At 40.5% G+C, this 19,783-nt stretch overlaps 2 protein-coding genes and 1 pseudogene across 2 annotated transcripts; all 3 read right to left on the reverse strand.

The window, feature by feature from the left end:
• Positions 1-4,545: 4,545 nt before the first annotated feature.
• Positions 4,546-5,129, reverse strand: LOC134462958 (enhancer of split mgamma protein-like; annotated as a pseudogene).
• Positions 5,130-9,047: 3,918 nt separating this feature from the next.
• LOC134462959 (transcription factor HES-5-like) lies at positions 9,048-9,644 on the reverse strand. The gene is made up of 2 exons (XM_063216228.1): positions 9,582-9,644; positions 9,048-9,467 (listed from the first exon to the last, which is right to left on the reverse strand). The coding sequence occupies exons 1-2, from the start codon at positions 9,642-9,644 to the stop codon at positions 9,048-9,050; spliced, it is 483 nt and encodes a 160-aa protein (XP_063072298.1).
• A 3,870-nt stretch (positions 9,645-13,514) lies between these two features.
• LOC134462961 (enhancer of split mgamma protein-like) lies at positions 13,515-14,097 on the reverse strand. Its single transcript, XM_063216229.1, has 2 exons — positions 14,035-14,097; positions 13,515-13,922 (listed from the first exon to the last, which is right to left on the reverse strand). Exons 1-2 carry the CDS (start codon positions 14,095-14,097, stop codon positions 13,515-13,517), a joined length of 471 nt encoding a protein of 156 aa, XP_063072299.1.
• Between the last annotated feature and the right edge of the window lie 5,686 nt (positions 14,098-19,783).

Below are 19,783 nucleotides of genomic sequence, written 5' to 3' on the forward strand. Positions count from 1 at the left end.
TTGCATGGATTCGCAAGACTTTATTGCAATAACACAGTGAAAGCGTGGAAGGGCCGTTCACTTCCTATGCACACTTCAGAATCATTTGAGATCGGCACTACAGTGATTGCTATCAGAAGGCTTGTGCCTACGCATAGACATAGACCCTTAAATTACAAACATAGCGAACATTGAAAAAAGATCAGACAACGACCGTCGGATAGCATGCTCATGAAAGCGACAGGGGAGAGAGGAGAAGTCGCGCAAAAATGTAGGCTAACGTAAGAACTTGCTATACTGTGTGACAGCACTGCCACTATTTTATGACTGGGGAGACCGGGAGTGGAGTCCAATATGCGGACTTCCCTCCTCCCTTGCTCACTTGCCTGCTTGTGATCTCATGATGATGTCACTGACAATGGAAAATGAATTCAATATCTTGCAAAAGCGCAATTGTAAACTCATTTTCTCATTTGCAAACTGGATGATGAATGAAGAATAGTCCCCCAAAAATTATTTTGGCTAGGCTGACAGCTGGGAAACTTTATTGTTTTCTCCACGGAGGAGGGGCCAGGAGGCGGGGCGAGGAGACAAGCACAAGTGGAGGAAGCAAGGTCGCATATTGGGATGCACCCCGGGTATGAACGTAACAAAGGGATAGTTGTAACAGCCTCAATTCCAACAATCAGGGATAAGATATGAGTCATGTGACACCCTCAGTTCCCTCAGACTGTCATTGTGATCGTCCATGGAAGATTTCAAGCCACAGACATAATTTCTCTTGGAGCTACGGGGAAAAGTCTAGTTTTGAGGGATGAAAGTAACTTTTTTTTTAAAAAAAATTTTTGGTCTGGTGCCTTTCCTGTTGTAGATAATGTTGTATGTGTTATATCAGGTGAAACTACAGTTTCTCAAGTCATGAATGGTGTAACTGTCCCTTGCTATTGTTAGTACACCATGCTAAAACAGCTATCTAAACAATGAACGACTGTGCTGGGGTAGGTTGTAACAGGAGTGTCTGAAAATGTCACAACCATCCTTGGGCAGTAACATAAGATGTTTTTTGTGATTCAGTTCCCTCAGACTGTCATTGTGATCGTCCATGTAAGATTTCAAGCCACAGATATCATTTCTCTTGGAGCTATGGGGAAAAGTCCAGTTTTTGGGGTATGAAAGTAACAAAAAAAATGTATTCTTATTTTTTGACATTGAAAATTAATTTCTATAGGACTACATTAATGTGAGCAATTGTTCTGTTCTCATGATGTTTGTAAGGAGTAAATAAATTGCCATATCGTATTGAGTCCCATTAATTTATATGCTGTTACAACCTACCCCGATAGGCGTTACAACCCACCCCAGTAGGTTTCTATGCTGTTACATCCTACCCCAGTAGTGCACACTTTGCATTTGGCATGATTTCAGATGTTATGTCACGTAATAGAGGACATTTAAATTGTTGTTATTTGTAGTAGTTCAGTTAGGTCAGGAAGGGTGTCGCGCCAATTACTCCAGGCCTTGTGGGTGCGTGGGTTCTAGGTATTGTAGAACACAGGAGGAAGAAGAGAACTCGCACACCAAGGGTTGCCGATGCAGGAAAGGTGTTTTAATCCATCAAGTTAAACAAAAATAAAATAAAGTGCTACCAAGTGGGGGTGCAAACGTTTCGGTCCTCAGACCTTCATCAGTGCAAAAAAAAAAAAAAAAAAAAAAAAAAAAAAATGATGAAGGTCTGAGGACCGAAACGTTTGCACCCCCACTTGGTAGCACTTTATTTTATTTTTGTTTAACTTGATGGATTAAAACACCTTTCCTGCATCGGCAACCCTTGGTGTGCGAGTTCTCTTCTTCCTCCTGTGTTATTTGTAGTAGACATATGTGTGTGCTTTGCTAAAAGTTATAGAAGTGTAGCGTTTAAATAAATAGTTTTAGAGAGTAATTCAGAGTGCTCTCAAAACAATGTTACTTTCATACCCGGTCTCCCCCATACACTTCTTGGATGGATAAATGGGCAACAATACTTTTTCCAGCCAGGATTGCACTGAAAAGTAGGCTACTGCTGTTAAAAAAAAGGTCACGGGTGTCCGACGCCTGCGTGTATAGTGAGGGAGGGGAGGCGAGAGACGCGGAGCAGCTGAGATGAGGCTCGACTTGCGAAATAGCAGGCAATTATTTTTTCAATGTTTCAGTGACATATTAACAAAGATGCTTCCTATTGGTTTTCGTCTCCGGTGGTATTGTAGTCACATTTTCATTTTTTGACGAAAATAAAAATCAATAAACTCCACAGAATGTTGAAGGGGACAAAGTGGAAAATTTTGCGGGAAAAATGCGGCTTTACAGGAATTACGTGGCATCGTGAAATTATGCGGAATATCATTGAATTTGCATGAATCCACGCGATCGCTGAATCGCGAAAAACTGTAGGGACTGTATAATGCTATAACTAGGCTTGCATAGCTTTCATTTGTAAAAATAACTGTGTGCAACAGGGCTGTGAATGATTTATTTTCATTGCCCCACTAGCTTGTGTATCTGCATCTATTGACCCCCAGAGGTCTGTGAGAGAGTCCAGCACGCTTTCCCACACTCTCTCCATTCACTTGTCTTCAATGGAGCAACAATAGGAGTGTGTCTCATTACTCTCCAACTTTAGTCAGGGAGTCCCATCCCCCCTTGCTGCCCAGCTGACTTGGAGTACAGTGGGGAGGTGTCCAGTTTCAGGCCAACCACTGGACACCCGGAATGTGTCATTGCAATGATATTGGAGCATTTAACCCATTGACGCCTAAGGCACCTGCAAAAAAAGTGTGCTGAATGCCTGAGCCCTTTTTAAGAAAAGCTGCCCTCAGCCTATAAAAACCTAAATATCTCAGCTTCTGAAGCACATATAAATATGCACTAAGTTGCATTTAAACGCTAAGACCCTCATCTTTCATTAGAATGTGTTCTTTCATATCAAACAACCATCAATTTTTAATAAAGTTGTCTCAAATCTCATGAGCCTGAATGTTGCGTAATGCAGCTCCAGGCATCAATGGGTGAAGGAAATTCTCTCATTGTCTATTTGAACTTCGCACACTTTCAGTAAGATGCAAAAAAGTGTGTGTTTGTGTGTGTGTGTGTGTGTGTGTGTGTGTGTGTGTGTGTGTGTGTGTGTGTGTGTGTGTGTGTGTGTGCGCGCGCGCGCGTGCATGCGTGTGCGCGCATGTGTGCATCAGAGGCCTATACTATTTTTTATTACTGTCCGTCCTTCAGTGGAATGAAATAAACCTGGGTTGAGGCATCAGGTGTCACATGCCTGGCTATTTGGCATACATAGAGACATCATAGACATGCAGAAAATACTTTTTTGTCATTCACTACCATCACCTTGCCAATAGAGGATGTTAAATCCTCTTCTATGAGCAGTCAAAATCCTAACCTGTAGATTACTCCAATTATGTCCTTGTGTCACATTTTTCAGTGTCACATTTCAGTTTTGTAGTGAATCCTTCAGAGTGAGAAAGAGTATCATATGAGTAGCCGTCAGGTGTTTACACATGTCAGAGTATTTCTCAAAAGGTGTATTGATTGGGCAATTACAGTAAGAAGAACAAAGTCAAATGTAGTGTGTTGAGAAAGGAGTTTTATTCAATCTCCTGCTTCAGTGAAGTAAACAATAATTTCTTGCTTAAGTGAAACAAGCATGTAAAATGAGTGAATATGTTCTTCAAAAGCAGAACAGTTGTCTTGACATTAGTTCAGTAGTCTCTTCACAGAAACAAACAAACACGTCTTTATGAAAGACAATGGCAGCTTCATATAGAAGCTTTTTATGGTTACAGCTTCAAAGCATTCTTTGAAAAGTAACAGTCTTTAAAATGACTTTACATTTTGTCTTCTTAAATATTAAGAAAGTGTAGTATATCTTGACACCAGATATGTTATCATTACAAATAGTGTCTTTCGACACAAAATGTTGCTTCAAAATCAAAGCATAAAAACAAGAACAAGGCATTGCATTTGTTCACAGTCAATGTAAAACAATTATCATGGTAAAACCATGAAAATTAAATCAGTATTCCTTAATTAGGAATATGTTTCATACAACCATAACAAAGTGTCATAGAAACAAAATGTAAACCATCTTGTTATTGCATGGCAACAATATAGGAAGATCAGCTTGATATTGCATAGCAACATGAAGGAAGTAAACAATATGGCTGACTATTATCAGCTCTGCTTTGCAAGTTTCCATCTGGAAATATTAAACTTCTTGTCATTGAAAAGAAGAAATAACTGATGCATTCACATGAATCAACAAAGTTCATCTTTTGAAGAGTGAAGGTCTTGAAATTGTATAGCAATGTAAGATCATTCTCATATTGCATAGCAGCATGTGGGAAGGAAACAATATGGCTGACTATTATCAGCTATGCTTTAAAGTTCCCATTTCATTTGGAAACACAAGCTTCTTTTTCATTGAAAAGTGGAAATAACTCCTGCATTTGCAGGAATCAACAAAGTTCATCTTCTGAAGAGGGAATGCCTTCATGAGTTCAATGTGAGCTTCACTGTAGTGTTCTACCAAGGCCTCCAGGGGGAGCTCCTGGTTGGAATGTTCTCTTTGCCCAACATGTGCAGGTCAAACACTCTGGTCTGGGACAGGACTGACTCCTCCATGGCTTCTTTGGAGGACATCTTCAGGGTCTGCAAGTGGTTCAGCACAGCTCCATGGGAGTGTGTCAGAGATCCATCCTTTGACAGGAAATTGACAATGTCTTGGGTGGGAAATCCTCCATCAGAGGAAGACAGAGTCTTTTGCTGGAGATGTCATCTCAGGAGGCAAACGGTCATCTCCAGGATGTCAGCTTTCTCCAGCTTGGTCTCGGGCTGCTGGTTCAGGAGCTGTGGACCCAGGAGAGCCTTCAGTTCCTCAATGCAGTTGTCGATGCGATCTCTATGCAACTTCTCCACAATTGGTTTTCTCAGCTGCAAAGATGAACAAGACACCATTAATACATTTATTCAGTCAAGTATTTTAGGGCAAAATAGACAACAAAAATTATATCAAGTTTGATAAACGTCAACATTCTGCTATTTACCTTGTGGGAAAGACTCATGTAGTCCTTTGGGTGGTCTGCTGTAGAGATGATTGTAGGCGCCATAGCTGCAGTTGTAGTAGATCTCTCTGTAGAGTGAATCTGATCAGCACTGGCTTCATGTCCCCTATTTATACTCCCAAATCTCCATGTGAATGTGTGGGTCTTGGGCTGGTTGGAGTTTCTCACAGTCAGTAGCCAATGGCTGAGCTGCAGAGGACAATGAGGAGTGTGGAGCTGCCACATGCTGGATTCTCCCATTGCTGGGGGACAATGGTCAAACCTCAGGGGAACAGGTGCTGGGTTGGGGTGATGGAGAGAGACCCACAGAGCCACTGTGTGGATGTGGGAAAGGACTCACCCTGAGAGGAGACTTAATCTGATGCCTGATGCTGGGGTTAGGCATGCCCACACAAGTCATGGCACATGCCATTCTCACTACTACACACATACTTTTGAAACCCCTCATTGTAAATAATGAAACAGTGAAACAATTAGGCTATAGATAGTTAGTATCAAATTAAACCTTGATGTCATCTTTTAGTATTTGGGTCAAGAAGGCTAATTTACATCTATATGTGCATCACAATTTGAATACATAGACAATATACTATTGCAGGGTTATCTTAGGACAAAATGGAGGGAAATCTCTTCTCTATCTTCAGGCGTAACACAGCATTCACTCTTTCTCGTTCTGCAGGTACAGAGGCCAACATGGTTTCCCACACATTTTCACACATGCAATTTGCATAGGCCAATTATACAATGCTCTACACATGTCAATATTTTCTTTTGAAGGTAGAACTGATTTTTGATGTCATGAAACAATTTTTTGATTGCACAGTAGCCATTGCATATCTGATAAGGCCCTCTCTCTGTACACATTGTAAGGCCTAAATCAGTGCAAAATGTGAAAATGTGTTACGTCACACAAAGTCAACTGTCATTATAGCAACGTGTGCCTTTTCCCCTGGGTATGGGTCACATTCTGCCTTGGGACTATTGATGCTTGTGACCAAACTACTGAGAGTCTCCTCTCTGAGCGTTCCCACACTCTGCCCATTGACAAGTCTCCATGAACAATAGAAGTGTGCCTTGATCATGGCAGGCCATCTGTTGGGGAACCATAGGACTACCTACATGGCTACAGCCTTAAATACGTCACTGATGACATTTCTTTTTTTCCACTGTTTTTCAAATAGTGGAAAAAAAACACTGGATACAGTTCTCAAGCCCTATGATCAAACAGGCTTGTTTGAGTCCTGCATTAGGTGTTTCAAATAAGTTTTCATGCCAAAAGATAGAAAAGGGGAAAAGACACATGCAGAGGCCAAACATTATAAAATGTAGCCTAATACTAAATGGAAATACCTTGATAGGCCTATGTGAATGTTTAAAATGAATGTGCATTATGTTAATTCCACAAGGAAAACTTGCTATAGTTTTCCAATAAATACTCCACTCCAGCTCTAAGCATCTGTCTACTGACCAATGGGAGGTCTGTGAGAGAGTCCAGCACACTTTCCCAGACTCTCTTCATTCACTTGTCTTCAATGGAGCAACAATAGGAGTGTGTCTCATTAGCATAAGATTTCCCCCCTTCTGTCCAGTTAAATGCAGTGGCGGTCCTAGTAACTTAACTTTAACATTAAAAGAAAGTGAAATTTCATTCAAGGAAATGTCCAAAATTATAGACCTCCATTTCAATGTGTGAGACAAATAATAACACATTGGTTTTTACTATCCGTATGTGGTCTACAGAGAATCATCCAATTCCTTAGCAAAGTTCCAATGCTACCTTGCTCTATAAGTATTGCATCCATACTGTGTTTCTGGTTGGAGTGAGGTATTTTGGAGTAGGCCTGCTATGTAGTTTGAGTGTCCTTTGTTGATGTTGTAGTTCTTGTTAAAACTTTAAGACTTTAATTTGGGTGTGTCACTGTGGAGAAGTTTAGAATCAAAGTAGACCTAAATGCCAAGGTCACTCATGTGCAAGAGTAACGTATGGACGTTTCAAAATGCCAAGTAAAACAACTGAGAAACCTGTCGCCAATGTGTCCATGTGCGCCATCATCTTGGCTAGTGTTCAAAGTTGGGACACTAAGGTTTTTCACAATCGCGAGCTGTCACATGCTGGGCTGAGTTTCTCAAAAGAGAAGTTGTTAGCCTGTTAGCAACTTTGGTAGTTGCCAATGGGAAAATGCATTGAAAACAACAAAGTAGCTAATGTAGTTAGCAACTTTAGTTTTGAAAAATTCACCCCTGGATTGTCCCATAATGCTCAAACCTCAGGGGAACAGGTGCTGGGTTGGGGTGATGGAGAGAGACCCACAGACCCACTGTGGATATGGGAAAGAACTGACCCTAAGAGGAGACCTAATCTGCTGCCTGGGTCAATAATGCTGACAGAGGACACACCCCTCAATACTGTACATACTTTTAGTATCAGAATGTTCTAAGTACAGGACGCCAGAGCTGCCTTTGAAGCTAAAGAAAATACAAAGGACGACATATAATTTGGTAAATGATTTAAATCTGTGTTAAAATTTAAGTCACTTTAACCTGGCAACCCTTTCTGATATTGGTCTTAAATTATGTGTGAGTAATAGGCCTATTGATGTTCATGTGTGCAAGCAATGTTGACTGTGTTAGCTTTGAATTCTTCATTGGCAGATTAAGCATCATGAGGATCCTTAGTCATGTTTCAGCCAAGCAGGCAGATATGTTAAATGGAATGACAGGCAACGGGAAAATCATTTTCAATATATTTATTGCAGATTCTGCAATACCAGAAGGAAATTGGACATCCAAACAAATTTGATCACATACATACATGTTAACCATCAAATCAATCACACTTTTATCTCTCCATTGAGGATATAATGTCTTACACAACTCCGCCTTTGCAATAGACACGAGTAACATTTTAAATTGGTGTCACATCTGACACCAATTATGCGTCTCAATAACACCTTTGCTTTAAAGGCAACAATTTGTTTCTTAAATATTAAGAAAGTGAAATATGTCTCATTCATCTGAGATCTTAGTATGGAATCTAGTCATTACGGAATATGACTGGAAACAAAGCTTTACATTAAGCTCATGAAGAATATGAAAATCACAACATTTCACAGAAACAATATTAGCTGACAATTTGTCAGATCGCAAAGATAACTTAATGTCAACATTGTTGAGAATGTATTCAAGCTGTCTTCTTCAAAGACATAAGCTTTGTTGCATGAATTGAGGATATAATGTCTTACACAATTCTTTACAACGTCTTTACAAAACACATCAGTATAACATTTTAAATTGGCTTCATATCTGACACCAATTATGCATCTCATTAACACCGTTGTGTTAAAGGCAACAATTAGTTTCTTAAATATTAAGAAAGGGAAATATATCTCATTCATCTGAGATCTTAGTATGGAATTCAATCATTTGGAATATGACTGGAAACAAAGCTTTACATTAAGCTCATGAAGAATATGAAAATCACAACATTGCACAGAAACAATAGCTGACAATTTGTCAGATCGCAACAACAAAATAATGTCAACATTGTTGAGAATATATTCAAGCTGTCAAGACATAAGCTTTGCGGCATGAATAAAACTCATTTTAAAATGTAGAAATATTCACATTTTTAGAACAAAATTTTGATAATCAAAGAACTGATTTTAAATAACAATTTCCCATTAGACGCTTCAATTTGAAATCAGGAAGGGTACATTAAAAAATGAATATATCTTCACAGAAGACATCCAGGCTAGCTACAGTATTTCGTCAGAAATAGTAATTATCTCTCTTGCTGACAAGTAAGGCATTTGTCTTCACCGAAGACAATATTTTGCATAGATTGCAAAAAAGAAAAGAAAAATGAAGTTGAATACTCTGTCTGCATACACAGACCCAAACACTGTCCTTCAGCTTGCATCCTCAGCCAATATGGCCAAGTGCTAGTCTCATGGATGTAGTGTTCTACCACGACCTCCAGGGAGTGCCCTTGGGTGGTTTCTCTTTCTCGTCCTTCCCCAGAGCATTAGAACTCAACTGACAGGGAACCATATCCTCTCTGCTCCACTCATCGCTGGGAGGCTGCAGGGATGTCTTGAACTGGGTCAGCAGGTTTGCATGTGACTGTGTCTTGAAAGAGTCCTTAGATAGGAAGTGAATGGTCTCTTCAGCACACCTTGAGTAACCTTGGCTGGCCGCAGATGGGGCTTTCTTTTGCTGGAGATGTCGTCTCAGGAGGCAAACGGTCATCTCCAGGATGTCGGCTTTCTCCAGCTTAGACTCAGGCTGCTGGTTCAGGAGCTGTGGACCCAGGAGAGCCTTCAGTTCCTCAATGCAGTTGTTGATACGATCTCTGCGCAACTTCTCCACAATTGGTTTTCTTATCTGCAAAGATAAAGAGGACACCATTAATACATTTATTCAGTCAACCATTTAAGTAAAAGAAAAGACAACCAAAATGATATCAAGTTTAAGGGATGTCAAAGTATTGTAATTTACCTTGTGGGAAAGACTCATGTAGTCCTTTGGGTGGTCTGCTGTAGAGGTGATTGTAGGAGCCATAGCTGCAGCTGTAGTAGATCTCTCTGTGTAGAGTGAATCTGATCAGCACTGGCTTCATGTCCCCTATTTATACTCCCAAATCTCCATGTGAATGTGTGGGTCTTGGTCTGGTTGGAGTTTCTCACAGTCAGTAGCCAATGGCTGAGCTGCAGAGGACAATGAGGAGTGTGGAGCTGCCACATGCTGGATTCTCCCATTGCTGGGGGACAATGGTCAAACCTCAGGGGAACAGGTGCTGGGTTGGGGTGATAGAGAAAGAGACCCACAGAGCCACTGTGTGGATGTGGGAAAAGACTGACCCTGAGAGAAGACTTGTGCTGCCTGATGCTGGGGTCAGACATACCCACACAAGTTATGGCACATGCCATACTCACCACTTCACACACTTCTGAAAAGTATACCCTGATGTCATCCTTAAATACATTTGGCCAAGATAGGTTAATTCATATTCATGTGCATCACAGGCTTAATAAATAATAGACGATATAAAATCTGTAAAATGAATACCTTTGCAGTGCTACGTGCAGTAGAAAGAAATGGAGGGATATCTCTCTCCATACGTGTGGGGTGTTCAGATGTAACAGCGGTCAGCCTTTCTCTTTCTGCAGGTAAAGAGGCCAGCATGGTTTCCCACACGTTTCCTCACATGCAGTTTGAATGATTATTGAATGTTCTATACATGTAACTATTTTATTTTGAACGTGGAAATGATTTCCATGATGTCATGAAACACATTTTTGATTGCACCTAGCCATTGCATAGGTGATAAGACTCTCTCTCTGTTCACATTGTAAGGCCTAAATCAAGTGCAAAATGTGAAAATGTGTTACGTCACACAAAGTCACTGTCATTATAGCAGCGCGTGCCTTTTCCCCTGGGTATGGGTCACATTCTGTGGTGGAACTATTGATGCGTGTGCTCAAACTACTGAGAGTCTCCTCTCTGGGCTTTCCCACACTCTGCCCATTGACAAGAGCCTCCAGTGAACAATAGAAGTGTGCCTTGATCATGGCAGGCCATATGTAGGGGGGGCATGCCTAATGAGGGCCTCAGGCAAATACGTCACTGGTGGCATACTTTTAGCCTTGATAAATAATAGTAACAATTTGGAGACAGTTCAAATCCTTAGATCACACTGGCCTTTTCAAATCCTTCCTTCGTAAGTTTTTTTCCTTTAAGAAGAGAAATAGGAGATAAGACGCATCTATATGGAAAATAATAGGAAATGGAAATGTAAGTTTTAAAATGTAAAACCTTCTACATAGTTTTCCAATAAATTACCATTAGGCCTACCTTCAGATAAATATATTCTTTGTAATGAACTGAACTTGCACATGTGTTTCAACTACTCTTCCAAAAGTATTCCACATCGGCCTATCTGTTATGATTATGATCACCATCAAAAATGGAGGGAAACAAGTCTGACTACAGATTCTATTTTTGAATATAAACTGACACGAGTTGAATATTTTGTTGTAGGCTATACTGTACTGCTACCTATAGACCCTTTATAACTTAAGCACCTTTTGCACCTGTCAGAGAAAACAGATAGAGAAAAGCATGTTGGCTGTAGCCCTGATAACATTACATTAACCGTGCCATCATTGGATTTCATTCAATGCTGTAGCATAAATGGTAGAGGTAGCAACTTTGAAGAGGCATGTGTCTTTTCCCAGTTGTCTATATCTGTGGAATCCCCAGTGGTGATGTGGATGCTAGAACTGGAATCCTCCTCTCGTGGGCTTCCACACTCTGCCCATTCATAGCAATCCTTGTGGACTAGGGAAGTGTACATCTTTGCAGCTAACCAGAAATTGCAAACAATTTCAACAGTCCGCCACAATTACACGTTAACATATTATACTCTCATGGCAACACATTTAAAGCATGTGTTTGGATGGCTTCATTCGTCTCTTGGAGCTTAAGACGGCAAGGATAGAGAACTTGTTAAAAATTAAAAATACTTATTTTAAGTTCTGCTTTATAGCTCATAGGTTTCTGTTGTAAAATAATAGTGTAGTATGTAGCTGTAGGTATTTTATATTTTATGTAACTGTGAATATTTTATTGTCCTTGCCCTAATGGCTTAGGTGTCTGCATCCATTGACCCCCAGAGGTCTGTGAGAGAGTCCAGCGCGCTTTCCCACACTCTCTCCATTCACTTGTCTTCAATGGAGCAACAATAGGAGTGTGTCTCATTACCCCCCACATTAGTCAGGGACTCCCATCTCCCCCTGCTGCCCAGCTGACTTGGAGTGTGTAGGGAGGTGTCCAGTTTCAGGCCAACCATTGGACGGACGAAAATCATGACTGCAATGATATTGGAAGTTAAGGAAATTCTCACACTGTCTATTTGAACTTGACATACTTTCAGTAAAATGCAAAAGTGTGTGTGTGTGTGTGTGTGTGTGTGTGTGTGTGTGTGTGTGTGTGTGTGTGTGTGTGTGTGTGTGTGTGTGTGTGTGTGTGTGTGTGTGTGTGTGTGTGTGCGTGCGTGCGTGCGTGCGTGCGTGCGTGTGTGTGTGTAAGCGTCAGAGGTCTATAACTTTTTACAGTAATACAGTCCATCCTTCAGTGGAATTAAATAAACAGGGTTGAGGCACCAGGTGCCACATGCCTGGCTGGCTGGCATAGAGCTTTGCATAGGTGAGGAAAATAAGATTTTTCATTCAGTACCATAATTTTACCAACAGAAGATGCTGAATTCTTCTTCTTACCAGCAGTCAAAATCCCATTGCACCTATCATGTCCCTATGCCACTCTTTATTATTTCGCCAGGTATTTTAATTTTGTTGAGAATCCCTCAGAGTGAGAAAGAGTAGCATATGAGTAGCTGTCAGCTGTTTTCACATTTCAGAGTATTTCTGAAAAGGTGTGTTGATTGGGAAATTACAGTAAGAAGAACAAAGTCAAATGTAGTGTGTTGAGAAAGGAGTTTTATTCAATCTCCTGCTTCAGTGAAGCAAACAATAATTTCTTGCTAGGTGAAACAAGCATTTAGCATGAGTGAACATAGTCTTCAAAAGCAGAACAATTGTGTTGACATTAGATCAGTAGTCTCTTCACAGAAACAAATCAACATGTCTTTATGAAAGACACTGGGAGCTTCATATACGCAGAAGCTTTTCATTGTTACTTACAACATCAAAGCATTGTTCGAAAAGTAGCAGTCTTTAAAATGACTTTACATTTTGTCTTCTTAAATATTAAGAAAGTGTAATATATCTTGATACCAGATATGCTATCATTACAAATGATGTCTCTTTCGACACAACATTTTCCTTCAAAATTGAGGCATAAAAAAACCCAATACATAACATGTGTTCATAGATACAGTCAATATAAAACAATTATCATGTAAAATCATGACAATTAAATCTGTATTCCTTAATTAGGAACATTTTTCATACAACCATAAAAAAGTTTCATAGAAACAACTATCTTGATATTGAATAGCAACAATGTAGGAAGATCATTTTGATATTGCATAGCAACATGGAGGACGTAAACAATATGGCTGACTATTATCAGCTCTGCTTTGCAAGTTCCCATCTGGAAACGTATTAAACTTCTTTTCATTGAAAAGGAGACATAACTCATTCACAGGAATCAACAAAGTTCATCTTTTGAGTGAGAAAGGTCTTCATAAGTTCAGTTTCAACGTCATTGTACGTAGCGTATCACGGCCTCATAAAGTAAACAATATGGCTGACTATTATCAGCTCTGCTTTGCAGGTTTCCATCTGGAAACATATTACATGTCTTTCATTGAAACGTGGAAATAACTGCTGCATTCACAAGAATCAACAAAGTTCATCTTTTGAAGAGGGAAGGTCTTCATGAGTTCAGTGTGAACTTCACTGTAGTGTTCTACCAAGGCCTCCAGGGGGAGCTCCTGGTTGGAATGTTCTCTTTGCCCAGCGTGTGCAGGTCAAACACTCTGGTCTGGGACAGGACTGAATCCTCCATGGCTTCTTTGGAGGAGATCTTCAGGGTCTGCAAGTGGTTCAGCACAGCTCCATGGGAGTGTGTCTGAGCTCCATCCTTTGACAGGGAATTGGCAATCTCTTGGGTGGGAAATCCCACATTAAGAGAGTACAAAGTCTTTTGCTGGAGATGTCGTCTCAGCAGGCAAACGGTCATCTCCAGGATGTCGGCTTTCTCCAGCTTGGTCTCGGGCTGCTGGTTCAGGAGCTGTGGACCCAGGAGAGCCTTCAGTTCCTCAATGCAGTTGTTGATGCGATCTCTACGCAACTTCTCCACAATTGGTTTTCTTAGCTGCAAGGATAAAGAAGGCACCATTAATACATATGTTCAGTCAACTATTTCAGGGTAAAATATACAACAAAATGATATCAAGTTCAAGAAAGGTCAAAGTTCTACTATTTACCTTGTGGGAAAGACTCATGTAGTCCTTTGGGTGGTCTGCTGTAGTGGTGATTGTTGGAGCCATCGCTGCAGCTGTAGTAGATCTCTGTGTAGAGTGAATCTGATCACCACTGGCTTCATGTCCCCTATTTATACTCCCAAATCTCCATGTGAATGTGTGGGTCTTGGGCTGGTTGGAGTTTCTCACAGTCAGTAGCCAATGGCTGAGCTGCAGAGGACAATGAGGAGTGTGGAGCTGCCACATGCTGGATCCTCCCTTTGCAGTGGGACAATGGTCAAACCTCAGGGGAACAGGTGCTGGGTTGGGGTGATGGAGAAAGAGACCCACAGAGCTACTGTGTAAATGTGGGAAACGGCTGACCCTGAGGGAAGACTTGTGCTGCCTGATGCTGGGGTCAGGCATACCCACACAAGTTATGGCACATGCCATACTCACTACTGCACACACACTTCTGAAAATTATACCCTGATATATAAATACAATTGGCAAGTAAGGTTAATTTAAATTAATTTGCATGACAGTCTTGATAAAAAAAACAGGTGGTATCAAATCTGTAAAACTGATACATACCATTCCACCATACAGTATGTAACTTGTAACGCCTTTGCAGGACTATGTGGAGTATAAAGAAATGGAGGGAAATCTGTCTCCGTAAGTGGGGATCTTCAGATGTAACAACAATCACTCAGCGGTCCACTCATGCAGCAAGCATAATAAATGGATGTTCTGTACATGTAAATATTTTATTTTGAACATGGAAGCGATTTCCATAATGTCATGAGATCCATTTTCGATTGCACAGTAGCCATTGCATAGCTGATAAGGCCCTCTCTGTGTTCACATTGTAAGGCCTAAATCAGAGTGCAAATTGTGAAAATGCGTCACAAAAAGTCATTGTCATTATAGCAACGCGTGCCTTTTCCCCTGGGTATGGGTCACATTCTGCCTTGGGACTGTTGATACTTGTGCTCAAACTACTGAGAGTCTCCTCTCTGAGCTTTCCCACACTCTGCCCATTGACAAGAGCCTCCAGTGAACAATAGAAGTGTGCCTTGATCATGGCAGGCCATCTGGAGGGGGGCTGTAGAGGAGTCATGCCTAAATGAGGGCCTCAGGCAAATACGTCACTGGTGACATACTTCTACCCTTGCAAAATTTTGAGATTGTTCCAAACCCTTATCACGCTGGCTTGATTAAGTCCTTCCTTCATAATGTATAACAAATTATTTTTTTTAGACAGATGAGGAATAGGAGAGAAGAAGCATCTATTTGGCAAGTCACAGGAAGTAGAAATGTAAACGTTTTGAAATATGAAAATGTGTATGAAAATCCAACATGTAAAACTTTATAGCTTTCCAATAAATTACCATTAGATATACCTTCAGCAAAAACATATTCCTCAGGACTGAAAAGAACTTGCATATGTGTTTATTTCCACATTTCCTTTCATGATGACTGTCAAAAATGGAGGGAAACAACTCCGACCAGATCTTGGAAACAGCAGTGATGATATTCACATGTGGCAGATGTTGCTCTATCTTGTTGGTAGACTGCTTAGTAGAGATCTCCACATTGTCAGCATTTCAAAAGGTAATTTAAACGTCAACAACGAGTGACAGCTTTAAGCGCTATCTTTGCTGTAAAACAAAGAATGACATAGCAAAATCTGGAGGGAAAAATTCGTATTGGCCAAGGAACAGGAAGGGTCCTTCAAGAAACACAGCAAGTTGCAGATCATTCGACTTTCTTTAACAAGCGCGCACGTGTGTGTGTGTGTGTGTGTGTGTGTGTGTGTGTGTGTGTGTGTGTGTGTGTGTGTGTGTGTGTGTGTGTGTGTGTGTGTGTGTGTGTGTGTGTGTGTGTGTGTGTGTTTGTGTGTGTGTGTGTGTGTGTGTGTGTGTGTGTGTGTGTGTGTGTGTGTGTGTGTGTGTGTGTGTGTGTGTGTGTGTGTGTGTGTGTGTGTGTGTGTGTGTGTGCAGAGGCGCATCTTGCCTCCAAGCCCCTAGATAGTGAATAACAGCCCACACTTTACCACAGTAGTGGCGATTTTGGTTCAAATGTTCATGCTTTTACATTTTTGCTTGGGGCCCTATCTGATCTTAGAATCGCCTGTGTGTGTGTGTGTGTGTGTGTGTGTGTGTGTGTGTGTGTGTGTGTGTGTGTGTGTGTGTGTGTGTGTGTGTGTGTGTGTGTGTGTGTGTGTGTGTGTGTGTGCATGCGTCAGAGGTCTATAGCCTACTTTTTTATCATTATTATTATTATTACTAGTGGAATGAAATAAAACAGGGTTGAGGCACCAGGTGTCACATGTCTGGCTAGCAGACGTAGAGCTTTGCATACCCGTAGATGAGGAAAAGAGGTTTTTGTCATTCACTACCATTATACCAACAGAGGATGCTGAATATTTTTCTTACAAGTAGTCAAAATCCTAACCTGTGGATTACACTTGTCTGTAGTTTGCACAACTATAGATTGCTCTATATATAGAATATTTGGGGAGCCATATAGGCTACTTATGAGGAGCTGTTTAAAATCCTTAGATCACACTGGCTTGCTAATGAGTGATTCTACGAATCGACTGCGCTTTTAAGTCCATGGATTTTATTTGCCAATTCCACTAACTATTAACTGCATCCAATGATGTTTTGGACATTAGCACACATTTATCTTTCATATAATACAGACAGTGTAGACATGGCATTATTTCCCTCAGCAAGAATGAATATTTAATACTGGTTTTGGGCGTTTTCATGCCGTCCCGTTTTCCAAATGTCAGATTCAGTCTTCATATTAGCATGTAAAGAAACTTGTTTTGCCCAAGACGATTGCAAATGTTGATTCACAGTAATCATCACAATATGACAAAACTGTCAGAAAGACCACTGTGCTTTCCATTATACATGAAATTTGCAATTTTGTGTGTGTCCACGAAAACGGTGTTAACCGTGTCACAGTCTGAAACCCCCTCCATAAATCAGTAATGGTTTGGTCTTAGGCCATACGAATAACATCACGTGATGTCATAACCTCTTTGGCAGGATATGGGAAGGCTTTTTGGTAAGTTTTGAGCTCCATCCTTCCATAATTTAATCCATACTTGTTCATGTTCTCATAGCGGGAAAATTGCCTGTCAACTGTGTTATCAACATATTCATAAGAATCTGAATTAGAAATCACATGTAGAAAAACACAAATAAAGCATACAAATACATGAATTTATTAAGGTGTTGTGGTGGAACTTCTGAGGTCCTCAGTTAGCACAACACCATAAAAATGGCTGAAATGTCAACCGTGTTACCGTCAATGGTGTTACAATTAGCTATGACAGTCAGGGTTGCCAGATGAGGCTGATGATTTCCAGCCCAAAAAATGTTCAAAACCCGCCTAGAAGCACAAAATCCCACCCAATTCTATTGATTTCTATGGCAAAAAGTGGGTGGGTTTTTTCTGAAAATGCCATTTCTACCCGCACACCGCCATCCTAAGCAGCCCAATTGGGCGGGAACCAGCCCAATCTGGCAACACTGATGACAGTGGAGGAGGAGTATGTTTTTGCCAATTTATCTCCATATTGACAGACAAACAAACAAAATAGTGTTCTAGGGAGATGGGTTCGTCTGCTCTGCATTTCTCCTAAAAAAGTGCAGACTTGTTCCCCTGCACTGTTGACCGTAACACAGTTGAGTAACACGGTTGACTGTTTTGAAAGTGTTTTTGAGCTATTGATCCCTTATGTGTTGAAAAAATCATATGAACAGACACTAGGGATTATCTCTGGAGAAGGAAGTCTTGTGTAAGGAGGGCGACTCAATTCAAATCAGACGTTACAGGGATTTATAATGAAAAATATGTCAGTCTGTATCACAGTGAATCATAAAATCCTACTTATGAAGCTCAACAATCACATTTTCTCTATCAGTTGCACAGATTAATGACAACATTATTGCTAAGGGACATAAGCACTTTCAAACGTATGTTGTTTCAACTCTGTAGTATTTGTATATATGTTTGAAATGACATAGTATTTGTCCATAACACTGTTGACAAAATAATCAAACAAATGTTCGCTTTCATTACAGTATTTATCAAATGATTAAAGATTAAGCTTGGCAATTTGTTTGTTTGGAAACTTAAATATATACACTATGTAAACATCTAGGTCATTTAGTTGAAAAAAAATACTGATAATTGACATTCTGCTTTTGCCAAAAGTGTAGGCGAATCGTAGAATCGCTCTAATGCTAATTCCACATTTCTGTGATGATGATGACGATCAAAAATGGAGGGAAACAACTCTGGCCAGGTATTCAACACAGCAGGGATGATGTTCACATGTGGCAGATGTTACTCTGTCTTGTTGGTAGACTGCTTAGTAGGGATTCCCACACTGGGTCCTTTTGTCTGCATTTCAAAAGGCCATTTAAATGGCAACAACAAGGAGTGTCAGCTTTATAACTTATCTTTGTTGTCAAACACAGAACGACACAGCAAAATTTGGAGGGAAAATATCTCATTGGCCAATAGGTCCTTCAAGGAAAACAAGTTATAGTTCCCCTTAAAAGGTAGCCCATACGGTACAGGCAAAGTGCAGTAACATGCCAGCACAGAAACTGAGAAAAATGCCTTGAAAACCTTGGCATTACTGTAGGTTGGAGATTGCCATCACTGCAAATTTGACATAGCAAAATCTTTAAAATGGGACACACTTGGACCAATTCTGTCAAAATATGTAGTAGGCTAGTTACTTTGCCTTTATAGGGCAGTACTGTTGTGATAGGTGTGATAGGCCGATACTGGTGGCATGCAATATTCAAAACAAAAACTTTTGAATGTATTGTTTTTTTATTCTAGTTTTGAGTTTAAACCGACACAGGTTGAATGGCAAGTGTAATATATACCTCTGCCTCAATGTAGACCCTTTATGACCTGTGCAATTCCTGCACCTGTCATGCAAACAGCTTTGAACAGGCATGTGACTATTCCCAATGGTTTATACCTGTGAAATCCCCAATGGTGCTGTGGATGAGAATGGCCCAGGAACTGGGACTCTCCTTTAGATGGCTTTCACACATTCTGCCCATTGATAGATATCTCTGTGGACTAGGGAAATGTGCCTGTTTACAGATAAGCTATGTGTTCGCAAGCAAATTTAACAGTCCATGACAACATGTATTACCTGACGTGAACATGCTGTACTGTAGTCTCGCGCAAGCATATTTGAAGCATTTGAATGGATGTTTTCATTTGAATTTCAGAACACAAGACACCCAAGCATATAGTAAACTTTTTATTTTTTATTTTTAAGTTTTTACTTTAGGTCTATGCATATTAAAATGTTATGGCTTGCATATCTTTCATTTGTAAGAATAACTATGTGCAACAGGTCTGTGGATGTTTTTTCTTTCTTGCCCCAATGGCTTGTGTGTCTGTATCCATTGACCCCCAGAGGTCTGTGAGAGAGTCCAGCACGCTTTCCCACACTCTCTCCATTCACTTGTCTTCAATGGAGCAACAATAGGAGTGTGTCTCATTACCCCCCACATTAGTCATGGAGTCCCATCTCCCCCTGCTGCCCAGCTGACTTGGAGTGCAGTGGGGTGGTGTCCAGTTTCATCCCAACCATTGGACGGAGGAAAATCATTACTGCAATGATATTGGGAGTTAAGGAAATTCTCACACTGTATTTGAACTTGGCATACTTTCTCTAAAATGCAAAAGTGTGTGTGTGTGTGTGTGTGTGTGCGCGCGT

The sequence above is a fragment of the Engraulis encrasicolus genome, chromosome 14, assembly GCF_034702125.1.
Source record: "Engraulis encrasicolus isolate BLACKSEA-1 chromosome 14, IST_EnEncr_1.0, whole genome shotgun sequence".
NCBI lineage: Eukaryota > Metazoa > Chordata > Actinopteri > Clupeiformes > Engraulidae > Engraulis > Engraulis encrasicolus.